The sequence below is a fragment of the Lontra canadensis genome, unplaced genomic scaffold (assembly GCF_010015895.1).
Source record: "Lontra canadensis isolate GAN:19392208 unplaced genomic scaffold, GSC_riverotter_1.0 scaffold60, whole genome shotgun sequence".
Classification (NCBI taxonomy): Eukaryota; Metazoa; Chordata; class Mammalia; order Carnivora; family Mustelidae; genus Lontra; species Lontra canadensis.
Window position 1 is genome coordinate 11,026,250 of NW_022631054.1, and position 26,810 is coordinate 11,053,059.

Sequence of the window (26,810 nt, forward strand, 5' to 3'; positions counted from 1 at the left end):
CAAATAAATAAATAAAATCTTAAAAAAAAAAAAAAAGAGTCACATACTGGGGCGCCTGGGTGGCTCAGTCTGCCTTCGGCTCAGGTCATGATCCCAGGGTCCTGGGATCAAGCCCCGCATCGGGCTCCCTGCCACATGGGGCTCCCTGCTAGGTGGGAGGCCTGCTTCTCCCTCTCCCACTCCCCTGTTTGTGTTCCCTCTCCCTGTCTCTGTCAAATAAATAAATAAAATCTTAAAAAAAAAAAAAAAGAGAGTCGCATACTCCTCTGCAACTGAGCTAGCTGGGCACCCCAATATAAATTTTAGTAATATGGGACTCTTCATAAGGAAATGAAGACCAGCGGCTCCTGGGTAGCTCAGTCTGTTAGGTTAAGTGGCTCAGGTCAGGATCCCGGGGTCCTGGGATCCAGCCTCACCTCAGGCTCCCCCCCGGCTTGTGCTTGTAATCTCTCTCTGACAAATAAGTAAATAAAATCTTAAAAAAAAAAAAAAAAAAAGGAAATGAAGGCCAGAAGAAATGGTTAAATCTCAGTATTTTTATGCTAGGTTTGATGAAGAGTGGATAGTCATGAAGGAATATGATGGTTTAAAGTTGTTTTGTTTTGTTTTGGTTTTTTTGACAGATCACAAGCAGGCAGAGAGGCAGGCAGAGAGAGAGGAGGAAGCAGGCTCCCTGCTGAGCAGAGAGCCAGATGCGGGTCTCGATTCCAGGACCCTGAGATCATGACTTGAGCCGAAGGCAGAGGCTTTAACCCACTGAGCCACCCAGGTGCCCCAGGAATATGATGGTTTAAAGAGTATGCGGTGGGGCGCCTGAGTGGCTCAGTGGGTTAAGCATCTGCCTCGGGCTCAGGTCATGATCCTGGGATGGAGCCCTCCCTTGGGCTCGTTGTTTAGGGGAAGCCTGCTTCTGCCTCTCCCTCTGCCCCTCCCCAGGTTGCATGTGCATGTGGCTCTCTCTCTCAAATAAAATCTTAAAAAAAAAAAAAGAGTATAAGGCAAGTGTAGTAAACTGGGGGAAACTTAACAGGCCTGTTTGTTTGGATTCTTCTTGGAGCCCCTTTGACTTTGGAGATAAGGATGATTCCTTGCCTCCAGTATAGGAAGGTAGGGCTCACGTGAGGGTTTAATGACCCATTTCTAGGGAGAAGGGAGGGTGTGGGTAGGGTAGGATGGGGAGGTGAGAGTGACTTTCATGGTTTCTCAAATTGCTTAAAATATCCAATATGAGGGGCGCCTGGGTGGCTCAGTGGGTTAAGCCTCTGCCTTCGGCTCAGGTCATGATCCCAGGGTCCTGGGATCGAGCCCCACATCGGGCTCTGCTCAGCAGGGAGCCTGCTTCCTCCTCTCTCTCTGCCTGCCTCTCTGCCTACTTGTGATCTCTCTCTGTCAAATAAATAAATAAAATCTTAAAAAAAAAATCCAATATGGTAAGATACTGTGTTTTGTCCTGAATCCCATCAGTAGTACAGTGATTAAGAGTATGTCTCTTCTGGAGCTCGGCTGCCTGGGTTTGAATCCTAATTCCACCACTTTGGGGCTTTGCGACTTGAATGAGGGTATATAACCTTTCTATGCCTCAGTTTCCTTATTTATAAAATGGAGCTAATAACAGAATCTATTTAGTAGGGTTCTTAGGAAGCTTGATTTTGTTAAGTGCTGAGAACTGTAGTGGAACAGTTTATGTATTGTATATATGCTTAGAAAAGAAATACATTCATTTGTCCCACAGATATTGAGTGCTTGTGTGAGAGGCACTGATTTAGGGTCATGGAATCCATCAGAGAACAGGGCAGGTAAAATCCCTGCCCCACAGAGCTTACATTGTAGGAGAAACATACGCAGACAAGCAAGTTAAAGTATGATATAATTTCAGCGAGTAGTTTGTACTCTGAAGAAAAATAAAACAGGCTAAAATGATAAATAGCGATGTGGTGGGACTGGGACTGTTTTAGAGGGGGTGGTGAGGGGGGACTTCTGAGATAACACTGGACTGGAGAACTTAAAGAGGAAAGGTGTAAAGCACGTGTCCTGGGGAAGACTTTGGAGGGGTTTATGCAGGAGAGTGGAGTGTGTGATCAGCTTTACATTAAAACAATTTCTATGTGGGGGTTTCTGGGTGGCTCAGTAGGTTGAGCATCCGACTGGTAATTTCAGCTAAGGTCATGATCTCATGGGTCCAGAGATGGGGCAGTGTGGGGCTCAGCAGGGGGTCTGCTTGGGATTCTCTTTCTCTCCCCCAGCCCGTCCCCCTACTTGCAGGGAGCACTCTCTCAAATAAATCTTTTTTTTTTTTTTTTTATTTGACAGACAGATCACAAGTAGGCAGAGAGGCAGGCAGAGAGAGAGAGGAGGAGGAGGCAGGCTCCCTGATGAGCAGAGAGCCCGATGCGGGACTCGATCCCAGGATCCTGGGATCATGACCTGAGCCGAAGGCAGAGGCTTCAACCACTGAGCCACCCAGGCGCCCCTCTCAAATAAATCTTTTTTAAAAAGTAACACTTAAAAGGGGCGCCTGGGTGGCTCAGTGGGTTAAAGCCTCTGCCTTCAGCTCAGGTCGTGGTCCCAGGGTCCTGGGATCGAGCCCCACATCGGGCTCTCTGCTCGGCAGGGAGCCTGCTTTCCTTCCTCTCTCTCTGCCTGCCTCTGCCTGCTTGTGATCTCTGTCTGTCAAATAAATAAATAAAGTCTTAAAAAAAAAAAAAAGGTAACACTTGAAAGCCCCCCAGTTTCTTTGAGTGTTGTGTGGAAGTGTGGGACAAAGAGATAGGAGGGGTGGGGTGTAGTCCAAGGAGAACAGTTGAGGAGGGGTTTTTGCATGAATCCCTCAAGATCTCTTCCAGGATCAGGGTGAAGTAGGTGAAATGTAGCTGCATGAATATAGTCATCAATGGGACCTACTGATGGCTGTAAATTTGTGGACCATCACCAGCTCTGAGATGGTGTCCACTTAAAGCCAGAAAATCAAATGAGCTTGGGCAAGAAGATGCAGATAGGTGGGTGGAGCTGGGTCTAAAATCCGAGGACACATTTGGTGCTGAGCCGTATCCATCCTCTCATAATGCTTCTGTATGGCACTTAATCACTAAGATTGTAAGTTACTTATCCCAATTATATTACTTACCCATTTTTTTCCCCCAGTGCTTGGTGCACTGGAAAAATTAAGTAAATTAAGCCCTTTCCTTATAGTAAGGAATCTGCTATCTTCAGCATGAAAAACCGTCCTAGAGTGAAAGTTGGATGTGAAAGTTCAGCATGAAAAAAGTCATACCAGACTGCCGTGGAAACAACTGTGGAGTCTGATGGGAGACAGGACTGTGCTTCCCCCTTGTTGTTGTATCTCAAGGCAAAAATATTGGGAGGAGGGGCTCCTGGGTGGCTCAGTTGTTAAGCATCTGCCTTTGGCTGGGGTCCGATCTCACCGTCCCCATATTTGACTCCCTGCTCTGTGGGAAGCCTGCTTCTCTCCCTCTCTCTTCTCAATAAAATCTTTTTTTTTTTTATTAAAGATTTTATTTATTTACTTGACAGACAGAGATCACAAGTAGGCAGAGAGGCAGGCAGAGAGAGAGAGAGAGAGAGAGAGAGAGAGAGAGAGAGAGAGGAGGAAGCAGGCTCCCTGCAGAGCAGAGAGCCCAATGCGGGACTCGATTCCAGGACCCTGAGATCATAACCTGAGCTGAAGGCAGAGGCTTAACCCACTGAGCCACCCAGGCGCATTCTTCTCAATAAAATCTTAAAAAAAAAAAAAGAAAAAGCAATAAGAGAAGAATTAATTTAAAAGAAAGATATTAGGAAAAACGTGCATGGCTTTTTACTCTTTTCCGGTCCTAACCCTCCCACGGAATAAATTCGAGCAACCTACACTACTGTAAAGCAATAGTAAGAAAACCCACACCAACGGAAGGCAAGACATTGATCACATGAATAGCAACAAGTAAACACCTTAAAAAAGAACTTAATTTCTGTGCAAAGAATGACTAAAACCGCACCACCAAAGGTCACAAATATACATTTCTATTTTTGCATGCCAAAAAATTAGACCTCACTAAGTGAGGTCTCAAAAAATTGTGCGATCACTCAGAACTGTTTCTCTCCACGGAAATCTTTAGTAAAAGGCGAAAGATTTATGCGATTTGAAGAGAAACCAGAGTATACGTTTATTGTTCTATTGAAACCTCCTAGAACAAGACAGCTCTTAGCACAGTTATGGTTGTTCAGTGGCTGCACGGTTCGTGCTCCCTGCCTGGAATTTGTACGCATCGTGTACTTCTAACAGGCGGTACGTCCTGAAACGGTGCACAAATCTCCGTGGGGTGGAACTCAAGCATCGTGGAACTGTCTTTTCGTGGTGCACCATGGGTATGCAAATCAAGGCGGCTCCGGGCTGGTGGGAGACCCCAGCTGTCGCGGCGGGGAGGCGCCAGGGGGACCCCCGGGCGGTAGCTCTTCCTCTTTTCTCTGTGGTCTGCACGGGAACTCGCGCGCTGTTTTCCCAGAGAGATAAGGGTGCTTCCCGCTGGTGCCTGCGGGTATGGAGCCTTATACCGAGGCTGGAGCCGTTTGTCCCAATTGTTTTTTGTTTTTTTTTTTAAGATTATTATTATTATTATTATTATTATTTTTTATTTGACAGGCAGATCACAACAGATCACAAGTAGGCAGAGAGGCAGGCAGAGAGAGAGGAGGAGGAGGCAGGCTCCCTGCTGAGCAGAGAGCCCGATGCGGGACTCGATCCGAGGACCCTGAGACCATGACCTGAGCGGAAGGCAGAGGCTTTAACCACTGAGCCACCCAGGCGCTCTTGCCCCAATTGTTTAGATGCTTATCATTGTATACCCACAGGGACACCCTACACCTCCCCCCACTCCCGCTCCTCCCTGCACATCCCCCCCCCCCAACCCAGTGCTGGGGCAGAACTGGAAACAGTAAAGCAACGACATTCAGGCCCTCTGTGGAGGTACATCACTACCCCTCCTGCAAGAGACGGCATCCAATTTATTTATTAAAAGATGGTTCCACCAAGGAGGAAAAGTGTTCTTAGCAGAAGGAACCGCCTATGTGAAATTATAGGAGATGCACACTGAAAGTAATTCAGCCTGTCTAGGGTGTAGTGTGTCTGAATGAGGGTGGGATTCTGACTAGGCACTGTCTGGGAGAGAGCTGGAGTAATGGCAGAGGCTAGAGCAAGCTGCACCTGGAAGGGGCTTGGATTTCATCTTGTCTGTGATGGGGAGCCACGGAAGAGTACTGAAGTCAGGACTGAGTCGTTGGAGGTGCCACGCCGGGTGGGCTGCCCTGAGCATAACTTTCCAGAGCAAAAACTTTCAGCACAGCTAATAGCTATACAAACTACAAAACTAGAGAGGACTTATGAGATACCAGGTTATTTCTTACATAAGTGATTTCACTGAAAATCCTGAGGGGGGAAAAATTGCACCCTACAGGATGGGCTCTAATCTTCCCATTTCATAGATGAAGACATGGAAACACAGTGATGGCAGCTAGCTTTTCTAGGCCGCTCTGCTTGTAAGTGGCATGGTAGGCTGACATATTTTATATTATTCGAGCTCAGTGAGCTCTCCTGCTCCACCCAAAGGCCCCTCCATAGTGACCCAAACACAACCAGACTGAAATCCAGCCTCCATCCCTTGCACTACTTTAGGTTCAAGGCCAACTATTCACTCCTTTTAAATGTTTTCTTTTTTTTTACAAAATTTTTTTTAAGATTTTATTTATTTATTTGACAGACAGAGATCACAAGTAGGCAGGGAGACAGGCAGAGAGAGAGGAGGAAGCAGGCTCTCTGAAGAGAAGAGAGCCCGAGGCGGGGCTCGATCCCAGAACCCTGGGATCACGACCTGAGCCGAAGGCAGAGGCTCTAACCCACTGAGCCACCCAGGCGCCCCTCCTTTTAGATCTTTTTAGGCATTTTAGCGTTTAGGTTTTTTAAAAAAGATTTTATTTATTTATTTGTTTGTCAGAGAGAGAGAAAGAGAGAGCAGAGCAGGCAGAGTGGCAGGCTGAGGCAGAGAGAGACGCAGGCTCTTCGCTGAGCAGGGAGCCTGATGAGGAACTCGATCCTGGGATCATGACCTGAATGGAAGGCAGCGGCTCAATCGACTGGGCCACCTGGGCTTCCTGCACTTTAGTGTTTTTTTAAAAAGGTTTTATTTGACATAGAGGGAGAGCACACGCACAAGCGGGGGGAGTGGCAGAAGCAGGCTCCCTACTGAGCAGGGAGCCCAATGCAGGAACTAGATCCCAGGACTCAAGGACGGTGACCTGAGCTGAAGGCAGATGCTTAACCCACTGAGCCACACAGGCGCCCCTGGGCATTTTAGTGTTGATTCAACTGCTGTAATTTTGTTTATGCATTTAACTAATTAATTTTGCATTTAGTTGGAATGTGATTTTCTGGCCTTTAGCCTGGTGGTGGGATATGAGAAGGCAGTGCTCTTAAGGTGGGGTTGTTCCTGGTGAGTGGCTGGCTAGAACCCAGGCTGGATCTTTGTGTCTCTGGAGACTGAGCCCTGGAATAGTTGGGGGAAGGCCATAAAAGGCCTCCCCCATCTCCTAGGGTGAGGTGCTCGATTCTAGCCCTGTGGTGTGGCCAGAATCTTCTAGGCCTCTGTATGATGGGGCTATGTGACATCATAGCACCATCAGCTTAAATATAGCACCTCATCGGCAGATAGCAGAATCTGTTTCTGGACAGTTCCTCCACTCTGTCTCCTGGCTGTCTGGCCAGAGATGCCTCTGGGGCATCAGACTGCTGACTTGCAGAGGCCTCTTGCCTTAGGTTTAGACATACAGCACCTGAAACTTCTCCCAAGAACCTGCTGTTCCCACCTCTGCATCAACCGACTCCTCTCCCTATCGGCTTCCTCTTCACCTTCCACCTCCGCCCACGCCCCTCGCGCCGCTGAACCAGCCAGGTGGGCACTGCGCCGGAGAGGTGTGTGCAGCTGGACCTGGCCGGCCTGAAAGCCACACCGCGTAGAATTTGACATCAAAAACCTTTGTATCTTTTCACACACTGAGCACTTAACTCAGGTCCTGTTGCCAACTATATGACCAGCGTACGTTTGCTGATCATCATTACTTGCCAGGTGAATAAATGGACCCAAATTATGTTACAAAAATTTAGCACCTGTGGCCTTTACCTCCCAGGATTAGAGTAGCCTCAGGAACTCAGACTATGACACCCCCATACTTGCAAACTCCCGTTTGTTCAAAAGAAAAGTGCCGAAGTCGTTTGAGAGGAGTTCATATAGAATATATTTCACTCTTTAAAAATAAAACTTTCAGCGTAGCTACCATCTATACAAACTACAAAAATAAACATCTTCATATAAATAATTTATGTGGTAGGATGTGGGCAGCTGCCAAGCATAGGGGGCCCAGGCCTCCCAAAGGGTGCTAGAGGACCCCTCCGTCTTGGTCTGCTAGGGGCCAGCAGCACAGGGGTGTGGGGGTGGGGAGAGAAGAGGGCCTGATGGCAGCCTGAATTGCTGGCCTCTCCCCGCATCCGGACAGGCGCCCACACACACAGCCTGGTGTCGAGGCTGCTCTGAGCCCAGAGGCTGCTGGTTTCATAGGACAGCAGGGAGGTCTGTGACCGCTGGGGCAGGGGAGGGGATGAGAGAGACAGCAGCAGCGGGGTTCTCCAGGCAGCTGTCCTGCATTCAGTAACACCACCCCCCACCCCGCAATACTTCCCAGTGACCTCATGTGGCTCAAGCAGAGTCTCCTTGCTTCAGGCACTCTTTCATCCAGTGGCTGGACATGGTCCCCTAGAACTGAGGTTGCTGGAGCCACTGGCAGCTGGTGTGGCAACAGGGGACCAAGTGGGCTCATCAGAGGCTGGATGGATGTAGGCACCAGGCAGTGGGGGTGGGTGGAGGGCCACTGTCATGGAGGTAGTCACTCTGGCAAAGCTCTGGGGCAGGGTGGGGGACAACCCCCAGCTGAGCCCTCCTTCTCGTGGAGCTGGGGGGCTGAGGACCTCTGGGCTCTCCTTGTACATCTGTACCACCTGGGGGAGACATCGGTCCCAGTGAGCCCAGGGCTCCCAGGATGTCAGTCCCCTACAGCAGCTCCCTGGTGCATCACCAGGATTGTTGGGAAGCTGTGGCCCTTGTTGGCTTCTAGAAGGATATAAGAGCCGACAAGGGACAGGATGTGAAGGTCTAGGACAAACCCTGCACCTTGCTCTGGACCCTAAACACTAAGGTGGGTCCCATGAAGAAGCCAGGAAAGCTGAGGGGCAGGGACATGGTGTTTGGGCAAAGGGAGAGGCTGCCAGCCTCAGCTGACCTCATGGGGAGGGTCCCTGTGAATTGAGTCCTGTCTTTGGGCCACTGAGATTTTCTTCCTGGCTCTGACTCTTCCCTTGCTTGTCCCACCCCAACCCCTGGGCTGGGAGCAGGGGGAGGGTATGGTCACCTCTGGTGGGGGGCCCAGGATGGAGAGCAGCACGGGCAGCAGCACGAGCCCATGGAGGAGGCCCAGGAGTGTGAGCACTGTTAGCACCACGAAAAAGTACCTGCGTGGGGCAGGTGGTCAGCCTGGGTAGCCCCTGTGGCCAGCGCAGGCAGGCTGCACCTCCCTGCCCCAGCCCTCCCCTACCTTATGATGAAGTCAAAGTTGGAACCAGCAAGCATGAGCAGACCCAGCAATGTAGAGACGGCCCCATCGGTCACTGGAGCCAAGGTGTGCTCTAGGGCACAGGCAGCCCGCAGGTTCCGGCTCCCCTGGGTGGTCAGGAAGCCCTGTGGGGACAGACAGGCCCTGTAGCTGCTCCTTGGCCAGCCATGCCCCCAACTTCTCATCTGTCCCCAGGGCTCGCAGGTCAGGTCAACTGAGCTTCGAACTGTCCAGGAAGTATGCCTGAGTCTATTTAGGGAACACTGTACATGTCTACAGTGAGACACAGCGAGAAGTCTAGAAGAGTTGGCAAACAAAGCCTGTCACCTGTTTTTGTAAATAAAGCTTAGCTGAAATGCAGCCACACCCATCCACGTACATATTATTGTCTGTGGCTGCTTCGGGGCTACAGTACAATGGTAGGATCCCAAGGGACACTCTGGGACCTGCCCGCTTAAGATATTTAATGTCTGGCTCTTTACATAAAAAGTCTGCTGATCCCGGTCCAGAAGTCCAGCAGGATGGACACCAACGTGCTCACAGTTACTTGTTGGGATGGGATTTCAGAGGATTTCTAATTCTTCCTTTGTACTTCTCTGCACGCTGGCTTTCCCCACCCTCCAAGGACTATCTATCGTTCTTGTAAGGAGAAGAACAGGGCTCTTATGGAGGGAAAAGGAAGGGAGCAGTTTGCGGGGTCCAGCCAGGTTTGTGTCGGTGCTGCCTGTGGGTCTGCGGCCCCTGCCCCCGTCCCACTCCTCCTGAGCTAGAGAACGCCGAGCTGTGGGAGGGGCTGAGCCTCTCCCTCTCAGCGTCTGTACGCTTGTTGCCATCCAGCTGCCATCCCATTTCTCTGATACCTTCACAGTAAAACCATCCAAAAAATTACTGGTTCCCATTTTCTCAACTTATATTCTGTCCCCATTTTGGTCAAGGCTTTGTCCCCTCCTCTCTGCTGAAATGGCTGCTTATTTATTTGTTCCTGTGTTTTTGTTTATCTCTACACTAAAAGATATAAGCTCCTTGAAGGCAAAGCCTGTCTGTGGGCACCTGGTGGCTCAGTCTGCTGGGCCACTGCCTTCGCTTGGGTCATGATCCCAGGGTTCTGGGATCAAGCCCCACATGGGGCTCCCTGCTCCGTGAGGAGCCTGCTTCTCCCTCTCCCTTTGCCTGCCACTCCCACTGCTTGTGCGCTCTCTGTCAAATAAATAAATAAAATCATAAAAAAAAAAAAACCAAAAAAACCAGCCTGCCTGGATTGCTATTATATCCCCAATTCTTTTTGTTAAGTTTGTTTATTTAAGCAATCTCTATACCCAATGTGGGACTCGAACTCATATCCCCGAGATCAAGAGTCACATGCTCTACCAACTGAGCCAGCCAGGTGCCCCTATATCCCCAATTCTTTTTTGAGGGGGGGTGCCCGAACAGGAACTTGAAACCAATTCTTAGATAGTGACTAGCACATAGTGGGAGCTTGATAAATATTTGTTGACCCCTGAATCAGTGGGTCCACCCCTCCCCCAGTGCCTGTGCTCACCAGAGCCACGTGGACCGTGAACTCAACACCAATGCCTACAGAGGCCACAAGGATCACCACGGGGATGGCACTCAGTTTGATGCCCAGGAAACCCATGATGCCAAAGAGCTCCACAGTCATCATCGCCAGGACCAGTACCTGGGGAAGGCAGGGCTCACCCAGGGCTCCGGGGTGAAGGGATGACGGGCAGGGCAGGGCAGGGGCGGGGAGCCAGGGGTGTCTGTGTCCTCAGCCCCACAAGGACTCACTATGAGGCCCGCCGTCCAGGGGTTGAGCAGCAGCAGGGCGCAGACGAGGAAGGTGCATACCAGCAGGATGCAGACAGCCAGCAGGAAGGAGCGCCGCAGGCCCAGATACTGCTCCCAGAAGAGGAAGGGGGAGCCGCTGGGGTAGGCACGCACCCCGGCCCGGCCTGCCTCGGCACACGCTGCCCGGGCCCCCTCGATGGCCTCCACGAAGTCCGCAGTCTTCTGGAGGCCACGCAGTAGGAAGGGGAACTGGGCAAATTCCAGGGGCTGGGCTGCTGGGACTGCAGATGGTAGGGGGTGGCAGGGAAGGGGGGGGGCTGTGAGCAGGGGGAGCAGTGGGTAGGGCCTGTGTGGACCCAGGCTGAGGCTCCTGCTGGGCTCCCCCCCGTCCCCGCCTCTTCCCCAGGACTCACTTCGAAGGTTCTCCCCCGTGGTGTCATACTTGTCGTGCAGCCACTCGGGAGGTGGGGGGTAGAAGTTGGCCTGTGAGGCCGCCAGGCCCAGCGGGTCACTGCTTACCCACATGGTCAGCCCCACATAGAAGAGCTCGGGTGGAATCAGCCCGTCCTTATCCACTAGCTTCCTTGTGGTCAGCTGCAGAGGTGGAGAGGGCTGACCGTCTGGGCCCACGAGGCCTAGGGCCCCTCTTTGCATCCCGACCCTTCCGGCCCCACTTCCAACCTGGCTGAAATCCAGGGGCTCCCGGGCATCCCCGGTCTGGATGAGCAGCTTGTAGGCCAGCGCTCCATCCTCAGAGCCGTTGCGGCACGAGTGGCGACTAATGCGCCCAGAAGCCCAGTCCTGGTCAAAGGCAGCCTGGATTCCTGGGGGTGGACGAGGGAGGGGCGTCAGGCTGTGGCCGCAGGGGCTCGGGCCTGCAGCAGCCCTCCCGGCCGGCCGTCTTGCCTCTCACCCTGCAGCCAGTTCCGGTAATAGTGCAGCCAGGTGCGGGGCGCCCGGGCGGCTGGGGGGGGCAGCACGGCCTTGAGAGAGCTGAAGCGCTGGTGCAGATCAAAGAGGGCGCGTTGGGAGTGGGCGTAGTCAAAGCCACCCTGTGTCACCAGGGCCACCTCGTAGAGGGAGAAGTACCTGAGCTGGGCGCTCAGGAAGGCATGCTCCTTGGTGCCCCGAGGCACCACATCCGTCAGGGCCAGCCCGTCCTGCACCAGCGTGGCTCCGTAGAGGCTCAGGCCCAGGAGACCCCCAAAGAGCGCCAGCACCACGGCCTGTGGGGAATGGCAGCTAAGCTGGAGGACCACGGAGGCTCAGGCGGGGGGCTTGGCCCTCGACCCTTCTTGGGGCTCAGACGCACTGAAGCCCCGGCCCTGGCTCACCCGGCCTTCTCCAGGCCTAGGGTCTCACCTTGCTGTGCGACTGGAGCAGCAAGGGTGCGAACCGATAGCGGGCGAAATGGGCAAGGTTCCAGCGGGCACAGGGCAGGGAGCTGCAGGCTGCCTTTTGCCTGGGTCCCTCCTCTTGGCCTAGGAGGTCCCGCGTGGATCCTCCCGGGCTGAAGAGCTCGGAGCCCAGCGGGTCAGAAGGTGGGGGCACCAAGTGGGCGCGGGGTGGCAGGATGGTGACCACATGCTGGCTGCTGGCTTCACAGTGGGTGAAGGCTTGAACTGTGGCCGTCAGGTGGGCAATGCCCACAGGGACCGTCCTGTCCCCGAGTTCCTGGGGCAGGATCTGGATCACCCGAGCTGAGCAGGGGCTGCAAAAGGCAGAGAATGGGGATGACAGGTCTGTGGGAATGCTGGTGAGACGGGACAGGACGGGGCCACGGAGGTGAGGGCTGATGGGGCGGGAGACGTGGGGACAGTACCTAGAGAAGCAGCAGAGCACATCAAGGCGCTGGCAGTGGCGCCGGTGCAGGTCCAGGCTGAGGACTGCCGGGAAGACAAGCATCACAGCTGCAAAGTTGCAGCCGACCACTATGGCCGCCTGGAGGACAGACAGGAGGGACACAAAGGCTGGATGAAGCAGGCCCCTGGGTTCATGCTCACCTGGAACCTGGGCCCTTTCCTGAGGCCTCACCTGCAAGGAGAAGGCCCGCAGTGCAGGGATGGGAACGAGGGCAGCCATGAAGAAGGCAACCATGTGGTTGATGGATGTGAGCGCGACGCTGGTCCCTGTGCGCTGCAGACACTCGCCTGTGCGCTCCTGCCAGGACAGGGGAGGAGCCATGGGTCCTCAAGGCAGAGCGAAGGGGAGGCTTGGGAGCTTGGGATGGAGGAGGGGGGACAGTAACCACACGGAGCTCACACTTACAGAGCGCCACACACATGTCACATACCCTGTTCATACCACACACGTGTCACACACACTGTTCTAACTGTTCAGCTGGAGTTCTCACCAGCCCTCACAACACCCTCACAGCACAAGCACTATTGTCACCCCTGTTTACAGATGTGGAAACTGAGGCACAGACAGGTTGATTACCAGCCTAAGTTTGCCTAAACCAAGAGGCTTTTTTTTTTTTAAGATTTATTTGAGGTGCACCTGGGTGGCTCAGTGGGTTAAGCCTCTGCCTTCGGGTCAGGTCATGATCCCAGGGTCCTGGGATCGAGCCCCACATCAGGCTCTCTGATCAACAGGGAGCCTGCCTCTCCCTCTCTCTCTCTGCCTGCCTCTCTGCCTACTTGTGATCTCTCTCTCTCTGTCAAATAAATAAATAAAATCTTAAAAAAAAAGATTTATTTGAGAGAACGAGAGTATGAGCGAGCATGAGCAGGGGGAGGGGCAGAGAGAGGGAGAAGGAGTGAGTCTCAAGCAGGGACCCCACAGAGCGCAGAGCCCAATACAAGGCTGCATCCCAGGGCCCTGAGATCATGACCCGAGCCGAAATCGAGTCGGACGCTTAGCAAACTGAGCCACCCAGGCGTCCCAGCCAAGAGGCTCTTACCCTATGCTGAGCTGCTTCAGACCAGCCTGGGCTGGCGGATGAGGCCTCACCTGGAGAGGGGTGCCAGGCGGAGCCTCTGTGAAGGCATGTGCCAGCAGGAATATGTCATCCACACCGATGCCCAGTGCCAAGAAGGGCAGCACCTGGAGGGGCACGGGGGCGGGTAGCTGGAGGAACTGAGTAGCCTGGACAGAGACAACCACTGCCCCCCCAACGCCTGCGCGGGAGTCCTGGTATACCTGGGTAGTGGCAGCATTGAAGGTGATGCCAAGCAGGGCGCAGAGCCCAAGGCCCGAGGCCACTGCTAGGGCTACCAGCAGCACCCCTGCAAGGCCCACTGCACCCTGGGACTGGGCACAGTCCCAGCGCAGCATTGTCACACAGGCATAGGCTAGCTGTGGGGAGAGAAGGCACAGGCTTGGACGGCAGCTTCCCGGGGGGAGCAGCGGGTGGAGATTGGGGCGAGGTGCCAGGAGCGGGACCCACCATGAGCAGATAGCCTCCCACCACGCGGGCAGCACTGACTTCAGAGAAAGCGCGCAGGATGTCATCCAGGGTGGTGGAGGAGAAGGCGTGGATCTGCTGGGATGAATTCTGAGGCAGGGCCTCCTGAGCCAGCTGGGAGGACAGGGCAGAGGTGAGGGGGAGAGGAGGAGGGCGTAGCCTCAGTCCCCCCCGCATCCCTGGCTCCAGACGCACCTGCACAAAGCGCCGCTGCCAGGCCTGCAGCACCTTGCCGGCCTGCTCCTCGCTCCAACCGATGTCGTGCGTCTGGTAGTCGCCTCGGAAGTGCTCGTACAGCTGGCGGGGACTCATGAGCAGGAAGGTGCTCTGCAGGGCCTCTGCCCTGGCGGGGGTGGGGGGGTGGTAGTAGAGGAGAGTCAGGGGTCAGAGTGGGCTGGAGCACCCAGCCGGGGGCTGAATGGGGGCAGGGTTCTGCTGGAGCTGCTTGGAATCAAGAGTCTGGATCCCCACGCCTGGGATCCCCTTGCCAGCCCCCAGGGGGGCCATACCTCAGCAGCTGTCCTTGAAGGTCTCTGGCGATGCCCCCCAGCAGCAATTCCTCCTGCCAGTGCATGAACTTGTGGGAAAAGCCATGGCAGCCCCCACTCAGCTCCTGAGCCACCTTGGGAGCCTAGAGGGGGACAGGAGAGGCCTTGGTCATGGGTAACTGGGGGCCCCTGGGCTCGTACCTCCAGGAACCATGCCCGCCATGGGGCTCCGTTGCCTGCAGTGGAGATAACTATTCTCCGGAGCCTCTCGCCCACCCTGAAAGTGAACAGCTATTGTCCTGCAGAGAGAAGCCCACTAGAGGAAGGAAAGGCCTGAAAATGGGCTTCTGGGAAGAGCTGGAGTAGCTCTGGTGGGTTTTGGGAAAAGGTTAACATTCACAGGGCTACAGAGACACTCAGGAAACTAGGTATGACCCTTGTGCTTAGCTGGTTTACCCTCAGTTTCTCTGTACAAGTCTGTTTGGATAAAGACCGGTGTCTCTGGCCTTAGAAAAGCACAAAGGGGGACGCCTGGGTGGCTCAGTTGGTTAAGCGGCTGCCTTCAGCTCAGGTCATGATCCCAGCGTCCTGGGATCGAGTCCCACATCGGGCTCCTTGCTCGGCGGGGAGCCTGCTTCTCCCTCTGCCTCTGCCTGCCATTCTGTCTGCCTGTGCTCGCTCTCTTTCCCTCTCTCTCTGACAAATAAATAAAATCTTAAAAAAAAAAAAAAAAAAAAAGCAAAGCACAAAGGGATTCATATATCACCTGAGGGTTCCTTTTTTTTTTTTTTCTTAAGATTTTATTTATTTATTTGACAGAGATCACAAGCAGGCAGAGAGGCAGGCAGAGAGAGAGAGCGGGAAGCAGGCTCCCCGCTGATACCGGGCTGGATCCCAGGACCCTGAGATGAATGACCTGAGCTGAAGGCAGAGGCTTAACCCACTGAGCCACCCAGGCGCCCCGCGTGAGGGTTCCTTAGGAGAACTGAATGGGAAAGGGAGAGCCTAGGTATCTGGCGCAGTAGGGGCACGGTGACAATGTCCAGGGAACGGAAGGCAGAGCACAGAGCACAGTTTGCTCTCTCCCAGAAGAGAGGAACATCTGAGGAGGGGAAAGGGAAGGAAAATAGCCTTTCTCCAGCTGGCACACCCGGCTGGCACCCACCTGCTTGCTGTGATGGTTAGGGGCACTAGGTGGGCAGTGGAGGTCATCAGGGTGCAGGCAGGGCCGCCCCACATAGGCTTGGCCCACCTGTGCCTTGTCTAGCAGCTCCCGGAAGCCCTCGAGGGAGGCAAAGGGGCCCAGTTCCTCCAGCAGCTGCTCTGGGTCTAGGTTGGTCCACTGGATGTCAGGGCGGCCGCTGAGGGGAGAGCCCGTGGTTGGTGAGGGTAAAGGATCAATTCCCACCCTCCAAAAGGCTGCTGGGGACCCCTGCTGTCTCCCATTCTCCTCCTAGCAGCTCATGCATCTGCCCCACCATAGGAAGGGTCTGCAGTGCTCAGGTTCCCAGAACTCCCAGGCTACACCAGCCCACCAGGTGGCTGCCCTGATACGGACATGAGGACAGACAGAACTTAACACAAGGAAAAGGCCCAGAAAAGCCCCACCGAGTCCCTTCCCAAGCTGGCTACCTTTGACTCTAACACATAACCGGTGGACACCTGCCTCTAACAGGTTTTCTTTCCGGCCTGCGGCAACAGCTTAGCCCCTACCTAGCTAACTCTTCTGGGCAATGTCGCTTTCTGGGGATCTTTTTTCCCTCTTTGTTCTGTTTTGTCTAAATTAGACAAGTCTTCCTTTCCTTCAGAGGCCAGGAGATGGGGGATGTGGAGAGACCCATGGGGCAGCCTGTGCTCAGGCCCGAGCCTCACAGGTGTTTGGGGCCCTTGGTACGGTTTCGAGCATCCTCTGTCCTCCCAGCCTCTCTTCTGCAGGGAAAGTCCCGAGCTCGCTGAAGCAGGGCACTCACGGCAAGTAGGCAGAGCCCCCTTGGAGTTTGGCTCCTTCCCAGAAGCAGTCGAGGGGGGTGAGGATCACGCACGGAAACAGCTTTTCAATCATCTGCCACAGACACCCCAGGCCACATCAGTCCCATCCCTGGGCTCCTTTCTCCACAGTCTCTGCAGGATGCCCTCTGTAACCCCCCACCTCCCAACTCTTAACCTCCCCGTCTCTCACAGCCCTCCCTACTTGCAGAAAAGGTTCCCCCAGACACAGGCTCAAAGAACAGCTCTAGACACTCACCCGCTCAATCATTCCATTTTCAATTAGGGGAATTCCTGACTTGTAGCAGATTTTGTTCAAGTCCCAGGACCTGAAATGGCCGGGGCACAAGAGATCAGCAGAAGAGGGGAATTCCCACGCCAGCCCGGCCGCACAGGCCTCGCTCCCAGCTGCTCAGGGACTCAGCCAGACTCACTTTCCATAGAGTGATACTTGCACTTTACTGGCGGTGAGGGCTGCCTGGAGGTGGAGGTCCAGTGCCTCAGGTGTGAGGACATTCTCCCCTTCCTGGCGTGGGGTCTGTATCAGCATCTGGGAGGTGTAGGCAGCCTCCTCCCCCAGCTTCTCCTTGGTGTAATGCAACTCTTGGCTCACCCGGCTGCCCACTGCCAGAGCACAGAGAGAGAGTGGGGGGAAGAGAGCCTCAGTGGATCAGAGCTCTGGGGGTGTGGGACCCTAGTCGGCTGAGGCTTCCCAGGACAGAGAGGAGGAGTGCTCTGAGAGGAACCCCTGTTTTTTTCTTCGATGGTCATGCTGACTCCCCAAGCTCCTGGCGCTCTGCTTAAATCTGGAGCTTGGTGTGGAAGTGAGAGACCTCAGCGGGATGGCCTTGTGGAATTCTTGTGTGGTCTAAGATTTCCCCATAAACCAGGATGGCTCAGTGTGGGGCAAACTACTTCAGAATGAGAGGTCAGTATGAGTTGGGGCAGGGCTGGGGTTAGGGAGGTATCCCGGTAAGGGAGCCCTCACTTAGCCCCTTTGCGCTCTGGTGAGGAAGATAAGGAGGGACAAAAGGAATCAATAGGGAGACTGCCGGGACGCCTGGGTGGCTCAGTTGGTTAAGCGGCTGCCTTCGGCTCAGGTCATGATCCCGGCGTCCTGGGATCGGGTCCCACATCGGGCTCCTTGCTCGGCGGGGAGCCTGCTTCTCCCTCTGCCTCTGCCTGCCTCTCTGTCTGCCTGTGCTCGCTCGCTCTCTCTCCCTCTGACAAATAAATAAATAAAATCTTTAAAAAAAATGAAAAAAAAAAAAGGGAGACTGCCACTGGGAGGGTCTCTTCAAAGAATAGGCCTAGTGCTATGGCTGGTTCCCAGGTCAGCTTGTCTCAGGCAGTGCTTTCTAGAAATACGTCTTTTTGCAAATTGTTATGCTAAAGAGGGCAGGGATAGGAGCAGCTGGTCATAATGGGCCTGTGGTGGCACAGATGAGGGGGATGATCAGACCCCCTTCAGTGTGATGGGGTCAGCACACTGCTTCTCCTCATGTAGGCAGTACCTGGGATCACCTGGCAGATGTGACATGGGGACCAACATGGGCCAAGGGGAAGAAAAGTTCCAGATCTCAGATCTCACTGTCCAGGCAACAGGAGGCCCAGAGCCAGACCTGCCTCGGTCTCCTTGATCTCGGCACCCCTCCAGTCCTGCATTGTGCTGACCACAGAGTCATGCTCTGTAACTGGGGCCCGGGGCGTGTGTGGGCAGCGGTGCTGTGAGGGGATATGGCCTGACTGGGGTTTGGAGGAGGGCAAGGGCCAAACCACCGCTGAGGCTTTACGGCCTTCGTCTGGTCTCAGGCTCAGTTCTGCTGCCACCTGTCCGGGGCCTCTTCTTGTTGGGTCCCTGTCACCTCTGGGCCCCATACGTACACCTTCTGTGAGACTCCAGCCCCACCTGCGATCATCGTGCTCCCCAGTCTCTTTTTCAAACCCATATGATCACCTCATTCATGAGGGCCGCACACCCTGCACACAGACTTGCCCATATGCTCACACCTCCCCCACTCAAACCACTTTCCTGGCCCTCCCTCACAGATACGGTCTCCCAAAGCCATGCTGAGCACATGTCCCATTTTCTTCCTTCTCTGACTCCCCACTCCTCCCCCAGGCCTGGACTACAGTGTTTATTTCACAAGGCTTAGGCCAGAGCTTCCACAAGGAGGGACCGGAGGGGACAGAAATAAGCTCTTCATAGTAAATGACCTTGCTGAGGAGAGAGGCGCACAGGAGAAGGGAGGAACCCGAAAGAGCTATCAAGAAAGCAAGAAAGGGGCTCCTGGTTGGCTCAGTTGGTTAAGCGTCTGCCTTTGGCTCAGGTTGTGATGCTGGGGTCCTAGGATCGAGCCCTGCATTGGGCTCCCTGCTCAGCAGGAAGCCTGCTTCCCCCTCTCTATCTCTCCTCCTGCTTGTGTTCCCTCTCTCGCTGTGTCTCTCTCTGTCAAAAAATTAAGTAAAATCTTTAAAACAACAACAACAAAAAAAAGCAAAAGAAAGAAACAGTGAAAATATAAAGTATAACATCAAAGAAAATAGAGAATACTTGGAAAAAATGAGGCAAAGAAAAAAGTAAACCTTGGCTGACAACAATGATGGTGACAGATGTGAGGACAGATGAACTGGGATGTGCTGTGTGGCCAAGGAGAGACAGCAGGTGTAATGGAGAGCCTGAAGGCTCTGGACACATCTGGCTTTGAGCCTGGGCTCTAACACTTGGTCTGTGCTTGGGGCAAATGACCCAGTCTCTCTGCCCTCAATTTCCTCATCTGTCAAATGGGGAATGTGCCTACCTTGGCAGAATTAGAATCAATGCAGGCAAAGTACTTAGGAAACTGCCCAGCACAAAGTAGGGATAAAGAATTATTATTTAATGGTTGCTGAGAAAGAGACTGTGGGACAGAAAAATGAGAAAGAACTGGAGTAAAAAAGATTGAATGGGGGGGAAGGAGGAGAACAGGGGAAGGAGACATCAATATCAACAAGTCTGTTAAAAACTTCTGTACCTTTACAAAAGGGAGACTCTGAGTTGTTAGCTAGCATGGAAAATGAACCCACCTTATAGGTAATCCTACAATGGTAATATATACAATCCTATATCATAGGCAATATGAATTAAAACAGCAATAAATTACCATCTATCAATTTAACAAAAATAAAAATGATAGCCCTCATTGCTGGCTTACAGGAGTGCACCCTAACCTACCATCAGAGTGTAGGCTGGTATGATATCTGGAGGGAAGCAATATTGGAATATATATCAGACCCTGAGAAATGTCCATAATCTTTGGTCCAGAAATTTCACATGTTAGGGCCTGTAAGCTACTGTAGTGACGCAGACTTTCTCTGAGTAAATTGGGAGCCATGGAAGGTTTTGAGCAGAGAATGAGATGACCTGACTTTTTCATCACCTAACAACACATTCTGGAGCGGAGCTGTGAGTGAACAGGGTTTTTGGCCAAGGGAAGAAGTCACGAAAAGGCGTTCGGGACCAAGTAGGTCTAGGGAACTGCCAAAGGCTCAGCATTGCTGAGTGAGGCAGAGTCAATTCTGGAGCAGAAATCAAGAGTTAGGTTTCGGAGGGCCTAAAATGTGTGCTAAGGAGGCTGAACTTGATTCTGGAGACTCCCCAGAACCTCGCAGAAAGTGGTGGAAGGGCTCTAAGCAGGGGACCGACTTGGACAGAACTAGACACACCACAGGAGGGCAGTGTGGAGGCAGATTAGAAGGCAAGTCCTGCAGAAGATTGGTCACTTCTCTAATGGACTTGATTTTGTTGGCCATCCTCTGAAAGGCCCAGTGAGTCAGGGAAGCTAGATCCCTCCCCAGCCTCAGGGGGTGAGATCTGATTAGTCAATCACAGTAATTCCACTGCCTTTGCCAAGTGAAGGGTTTAGGCATTGGCTGCTCCACAGTTCTTGCCCAAGTGACCAAATGGGAAGTCAGCTGGGGGGAGGGGGGAGGGCTTCTGGTAAATTCTCCCTCACTTCCAAAAAGGGACCATTGCAGTAGCCACTTGGGACAGGGAGGTGATAAGCCACAGGACAAAAGCCCAACATGCTGAAGAAGGGTTAGGAGAAAGATAGAAAGAACATGGGTCCTTGCTGATGTCCTTAGGTTGCTGAATTAACCATCCAGGAACGGCTCTACTGTCTACTACCGGATTTCCTGTTCTTCTTTCTTTCCTTCTGCCCCCCTTTCCTTTTTTCTCTTTCATGTGGCCAAAAGCATATTAAATGATACAATCAGGAGAGTACTACCAGAGACAGGAGAAAGGCCTCAACTAGAACAACAGCCACAAGGGTGGAAAGGAGGGGTCTGTTATGAAAGAAGTTAAGAGAGAAGAATTTGCTGGTTTAGTAACCAGTTAGGTAAGCAAGAAGAACTGAGCTTGACTCCCAAGGTTTCAGCCTTGCATTTTTGAGTGGATAGTGGGTCCACCAACTGGTATGTTTCATCCTGCCTTCTAGATACATGTCTCTTGTTTACAGGGACAGCTCCCATTTCAAGTCATCTCTATCACTGTTCCTGTAAGTACCAGTTGGGGTCTAATGTTGTACATATTTTATATCTAATGTTATATATATTTTTATTTTAGAGATCAATCTATCTCTGAGCCTTTTAGCTTTAAAATTGATCAGGAAGGGTGAGTCACAGCCTGTCTCTCGCCATGGCAAAGCTGGAGGGGACCCTAACTCATCCTGCTCCTTTCTTTGCTTTCTGTATTCGCAAAACAGGAAAGGAATAGAGAATACTCTTTGGTCTTTGCTTTGATCAGCCCCTCATTGCCCAGGGCACTGCTGGGAGAAGCCTTAGCAATGGATGTACAGAGATGAGATCAGGTCAGGATCACTTTTATTTCACCCCAGTCCTGGCTGATACGGGACAGAGCAGTGTTCTGAAATAAAGGAAGCAGCCCTAGGAATTGGCCCCCAGCCTTTTACATCACCCCTCCACAAATAGCAGCAAAGATCTGGTGGGATCTAGCCTGTCCTGTGCTAGGGTGTAGGAGAGAGGATGAGGAACATGGAGGTTCAAGCAGTGTTTAGATGGGAAAGATCTGGGAAATGAAGGAGGAAGGTGGGGGGGAAACAGCTTCTATTGTGGCAGGAAATCCAACAGTCATCTGGGACCACCCAGGCAGCTGTGGTGTGGGTGGGGTATGTGTATGTGCATGTATGCACATGTGTGTCCTGGGGCTGGGAGCAGGCAGGCAGGCACAGAGAAACATCTGCTCTGGACCCCAGGGCTGGCCTAGAGTGCGTACGTATGTGTGAGGCTGCGGAGCGCTGGGGCAGGGTGGGGATGGGGTGTGGGAGCCCAACAGGCAGGCATGCAGGCTCCAAGAAACATCTGCTCTGCATCCTCAGGCTTGCCAGCATTTGAAATAACTCAAGGGTGTGAGACTCTAACCTGGGCCTGCCTTTGGGTGTTGGCCAGGGCTGGGGAGGTTTAGGGGGGACCCACCAATGCAAATTTCCCAGGAAAGAACAGAGGAGAGTTTGACTCTATTGAAGGCTAGTATAGGAAAGGCCCCAGGAAAGGAGATATGCCAAAATTATTAATAAGAAATCATTTTTATCTAATGCTTCCACCAGGAAGTGAGGATGTGGTTGTGTCTGACCTCGCTGTTTCCTCAAAGTGTAGACCCTGCACCACTTTTTTTCTACTGAGTGGTTGCAGGAGGTCTCAGTGCATGGGACTCCAAGAATGGGACCTCTGCATGGAGGCCTGCTAGATTATTTACTCAGTTTCCCGAGCCCAGGTGTTAATTTTCTTGATTCTCCTGGTCAGGTGTGATCTCTCCCTGCCTTCTCTTATTCCAATCATCATATTATATATTCTATTGTATATTATATCCCAGCACGTATTTTACTCTCCTTGCTACTGAAAGATTTTGGTTGCCTTTGCAAACCCTGCCATGCAGTAAAAAATACCCATAAAAAGTGGGTAATAATTGCTACACATAATAATTGCTACACACACAGACACACACAAACTCACAGATAACTATTCTTCATACCTATTCACAGGGGCCCATCATCTGCAGATGTCCATTTACTACTCCTAGCCGCCCAGGCTCTGGCAGGCAGGTACCCTCTCCAGACCCAGGGCGGAGCCCACCAGAACTCAACAGCTAGCTCCTCACCCTGTTCTTATCTTGGGGTCACCATACCCAAGCAGCTCTGACTAGTGTCCACAACTCACCTTCCACCCAGAGCTGTTCCAGGTCTGTCTCAATGATGGCCACGCGGAGACCCAGTGCCAGGGCTCCAAAGGCCAGCAGGCCCAGGAAGAGCACTTTGCCACAGTGTCTCTGGATCCCGCAGCCCAGAGAGAAAAGCAGGCCCTGGAAGTAAGCACGAAGCCAGAGTGGAGACTTCAGGCTCCCAGCTAGGATCTGGGATGGAAAAGAGAAGGGTCAGCCAGGCATTACTGCAACAGTGCAAGAATTCCTCCCCTTTCTTCCTTATGTGCACCCCCTGCCAAGCCCCAGGTTCTTGGTTTCTGGGATGCAGGACAGGTAGAACCTACACAGACACAAGGCCCAAAGGTGGAAAAGATATAACTGTTTCTTGTTCCCCCATTTTCCCGCCCCAATACATACCCGATTCTTTCCTGAGAGTAGGACACATATGCACTCATCTGTTCTCAGGTGGACAGAGGGGAAATCCAGACACACTCTCACCGGCCAGATGAGAAGACGCAGACACACACACACACACACACACACACACACACACGCTATAACCCTTCGCTATAGCGACATTACACCTTGTAGAACGGCAAACCTGGGGAATCTCTAGATCTGCTCCCCATCTTTCTTCCTCTGGCTTCCCATCCACTCACCTGGGGTGATGCGGCTCGAGCTGGGGGTGTATAGCCAGGGGGCAGCTCTTGGAGTGGCGGCGGCCGAGCCATGCCGGCGGGGATGGGGGGCGTGGGCGCCCCCAACCCGCGTTATCTGGGATTCTTCATAAGCTGGCCTGGTACCCAGGTACCGCGGAGCCCCGCGTCGGGACTCAGTGGGGCCGCTTAGGCGCGGCGTGCGTGAGGGTGGGGTGCTGGGGTGCCGCGGCGGCTGCGATGGGGGGCGAGCGCAGCGCGGCGCGGGTGCGGGAGTCGGTCCCGCGTGCAGGCAGAGCGACCGGCCCGCGACACCCCGCGCGTCTTGAGGTGGGGAACGCAGTGAGGAGGAGGCGTCCTTAGCTCCAGAAAAAGGGAGCGGGCCGGGACGACGCCCTCCCATTGGCTGAGGGGTCCGCAAATTACCCGGAGCCGCGCAGCCGGATCCGCTGCTAGGCGACGGCGCCGCGGGTGGGGGCGGGGCAGGAGACCACCCAGGCAGGGCCACCCCACGCCTCGCTTCCCCGGCCGCCCGCGGGGCCCTGGGGGAGGAGCAGGGAGGGAGATCCCGGGGAGGCACCGCGCTGGCCAAGCGTAAGCCAGGAGACGCCAATGCTGAGAAAGGGTATCTGCTGGCAGGCCCAGCCAAGACCCAAAGACTTCAGTCTTTGCTGCCTCCATTCTTGCCCTTTTCAGTCCACTCTCCACCGAGGCCACAGTCATCTCTCTAAAATGCAAATCTGATGATCGCTCCAAAACACAAAGCCCATCTGGAGCACGGAGCCCTGCACAATCTAACTAAAGCCTTCTCTCCCATAATTCCTTCACATCTACTCAATGTACCTTCCAGCCCTGGGGAATTAGATGTAATTTCTTAAAAGCACCATGTTATTCTCGGCGTTTCTGCCTTTGGACGTGTTGTGGCCTTGTTGTCTTGGAAGACAACCCTCAAAACGAACCCGAGCCAATCACACTTCCTTGAAGCCTTCCTTGATTCACACCTCCCTCCTGGCAGGCCCTTCATTGTGCTCCTTGTAACACACTATTTATGGACTTGAAAGTCTGTCTCCCTCACTGACAATTAAGGTGCTCAGTAATGGTTGAGTGAGTCACTGAGAGTTGCAGAAACCAGGGTGTAAAGGACTGGAAACAGGGAATAATTCCTTTATTAAATTTATTAAATTGTCTTGAGTGCTCTTTCTGCCAGGTTTCTGAATGATTAACCCTGAGTGTCAGAGGAGGTAAAATCAATACTCTAACATATAAGGTTTGGGAAAGAGAAAAAAAACTAATAAATTCATTACTCTAACACAACTACTACTATCTCTGGCCAATTTCTCGGTCAGTTCCTCCAGACTTGTTTACCATTACATCATTAACATTTCATGTTACCACATAGTCTTTGTATCAATTATTTGGAGAATGTCCTTAGGACAGATTCCCAGAAGTGAGGGTGTTGGGTTAAAAAGTATGAACATTTTTATGGCTCTTGCTACACATTCCCGAATTGTTTTTTGAAAACGTGTCCATTAACAGTATTTCCAGAGCCTCCGTCCTGTGGAAAGGGAAACTTTAGGCTGTGGGGTTGAACACCTAACAGGTTTGTCCCATCTCTTGGTCCATTCATACAGCAAAATGCCTATGGAAGAATTAATTCATGCATAATGCTTTTGGCCTAGTAACTACACATTAAAACATTAAAAGCAGCGTAGGTGCATAGCACTTTCTTCTTCCCTGTTAACCTGTTGTGGATAAAGAAAGTGTACCTCGGCCTCTGAGGAAGATGGGGGAATAGGAGGATTCAAGAAAGTGCACCCTCAGAGGCGCCTGGGTGGCTCAGTCGGTTAAGTGTCTGCCTTTGGCTCAGGCCATGATCCCGGGGTCCTGGGATTGAACCCCGTACCCCACCATGGGGCTCCCTGCTCAGTGGGGAGCCTGCTTCTCCCTCTCCCTCTGCTACTCCCCCTGCTTATGCTTTCTTTCCCTGTCTCTCCTGCTATCAAAAAATAAATAAAATTTTTAGGGGAAAAAAAAGAAAGTGTACCCTCAGCAATTCTCTGATTATAGAAATCGCCTCTAAACTAGCTGTAAGGGCCCTTGGATTGCTCTTGGGGCCATAGCTGAGTATGGCTGGGTACCCAAGTAGAAAGACTTTGCTCTATGTAGCTCTTGAGACCTCCTTTCCTCTCACCAGACTCTGCAAGACAAAGTCCATGCAGAAGGATTCCTAATCATCTGGGCCTTGGGACTCTGTTTCTACCACAGGCCCATCATTGCTAACAACTGTGGTCAGGTCCAGCATTTCTGTGGATGCTTCCAGGGTAGGGCTTGCCTGCTGGGAAAATTTCTTGCCAAAGTCCAAAGACCCAGTGTGGGAGAAACTGGTCTGCAGTTCTAACCATTCCAACCCAGGGCCTAGTGCCCTCTGGCTTCTCCAAGCTCCACGATGACCTTTCTTTTCCGCAACAAAGTGATTTCCTGAGTGTAGCTGAGCTCAGCTAGGGCAAGCTGAAGCCACAGACCCCAGGGAACAGGAAGGGTAGTAGAAGGCCCTCTTTTCTCTCTATAAGCAGTCTGCTTCACTGTGGAACAGCCTTGTTCAGTGTCACTTCCACTGGATCTGGGAATGTGTTTTGGACTCAAACCAGAGAAGTTCTCCAAAGAATAAGAGAAAAGAGAAAAGCAATCTAATTAATTCATTATCACCAAGGAGTAAATCTAATTACTGATTGAGACAAATAGCCCTTAAGGTCTATTATGTGTCTATTCCTTTGCTAAGCTCTGAGATTTGCAGAGTACCTGCTTTTAAGAAGTTCATAGCCTAAGGGAGAGCACAGAGACCACAGGGGAAACCACTGTGAGCTGGGATACGCAGGGGAGTTAGAGGGATTGGATGGGAGAGGTGGAAAGATGACCAAATCCAAAAGGAGAAGACATGGTTCAAGGTCTGCTTATGAGAGCTTGGGCAATTGACATAAGGATTAAATGAGATAATATATGTGGCTGAGGAACAGTGTCAGGAAAAGTGAGGTGAAACACACACACACAGACACACAGACACACACACACATGGTATTGGAAAGTGACCAGCCTGGCTTCAGGGTAGGGTCCATGTGGGAGCAACTAGGAGGGCAGACCCTCTTTCCTTGGCATTTTCCCAGGCTTCTCACTCATGTTTTGGGCTGGCTTCTGTTATCTGGGCCTGGCAAAGTCAGTAACCCTGAGATGCAGAAGAGGGAAGCAGGGAGCCCTGGCACCACCAAAACCCCCAGTCCCCCTGCTATCCATTATGTTTAATGGCCAAGCCTGGGACTATATACCCCCTTCCCTGCGGGCAGCTTTAGGCCAATAGCACCTGTCAAGTCTTTAGTGTCAGAGGCAGCAACCAGAGATCAGAAAATGGCCTTTTACCTTGAAGGTGGAGTAAGGAGAGAGCCGCTGAGAATCAAAGCAGAACCTCCCTATTTATCTCTAGCAGAAAAGCCCCTGATGCAGTCCTTCTGGGTGGTGGCAGATGGGTCAGGTCGAGGACAAATCATCCTGGCTTCAAGTAGAATGTGTTCTCCTGCCCAGCTTCTTTCTTTCCCTGTGAGCTCCATTAGAGCGCAGCCTTCTAGACCTTGTGTCTGGGTGGTCCT

At 52.6% G+C, this 26,810-nt stretch overlaps 1 protein-coding gene and 1 non-coding gene across 10 annotated transcripts; both read right to left on the reverse strand.

The window, feature by feature from the left end:
- Positions 1-4,040: 4,040 nt before the first annotated feature.
- LOC116879436 lies at positions 4,041-4,156 on the reverse strand. The gene has a single exon (XR_004385016.1). It is a non-coding gene; the product is annotated as a U5 spliceosomal RNA (small nuclear RNA).
- Positions 4,157-7,716: 3,560 nt separating this feature from the next.
- On the reverse strand, positions 7,717-23,467 carry PTCH2 (patched 2). 9 transcript variants are annotated; one of them, XM_032877600.1, is made up of 22 exons: positions 23,176-23,462; positions 22,534-22,726; positions 16,752-16,941; positions 16,577-16,646; positions 16,302-16,393; positions 15,497-15,692; positions 14,353-14,474; positions 14,039-14,186; positions 13,865-13,957; positions 13,579-13,734; positions 13,390-13,482; positions 12,472-12,597; positions 12,260-12,378; positions 11,800-12,148; positions 11,351-11,663; positions 11,119-11,261; positions 10,851-11,031; positions 10,438-10,718; positions 10,190-10,327; positions 8,632-8,774; positions 8,449-8,548; positions 7,717-8,038 (listed from the first exon to the last, which is right to left on the reverse strand). In XM_032877600.1, the coding sequence occupies exons 1-22, from the start codon at positions 23,245-23,247 to the stop codon at positions 7,772-7,774; spliced, it is 3,585 nt and encodes a 1,194-aa protein (XP_032733491.1). In that variant the 5' UTR covers positions 23,248-23,462; the 3' UTR covers positions 7,717-7,771. The 9 variants fall into 9 exon arrangements, with proteins under 9 accessions (XP_032733491.1, XP_032733492.1, XP_032733490.1 ...); XM_032877601.1 differs by having other exon boundaries at positions 13,826-13,957; positions 15,584-15,692; positions 23,176-23,461; XM_032877599.1 differs by having other exon boundaries at positions 13,826-13,957; positions 23,176-23,461.
- Positions 23,468-26,810: the final 3,343 nt, after the last annotated feature.

What these genes read in the sequence shown, in the direction of transcription:
- PTCH2 (XM_032877598.1), bottom strand. Translation starts at nt 23,247, where the DNA reads ATGGCTCGGCCGCCGCCACTCCAAGAGCTGCCCCCTGGCTATACACCC. An exon ending in CTTCAAGGACAGCTGCTGAG is followed by an intron (nt 14,187 to 14,352) that starts GTATGGCCCCCC and finishes CACCCCCGCCAG; the next exon opens with GGCAGAGGCCCTGCAGAGCA. An exon ending in CGCCTGGCACCCCTCTCCAG is followed by an intron (nt 12,598 to 13,389) that starts GTGAGGCCTCAT and finishes CTGTCCTGGCAG; the next exon opens with GAGCGCACAGGCGAGTGTCT.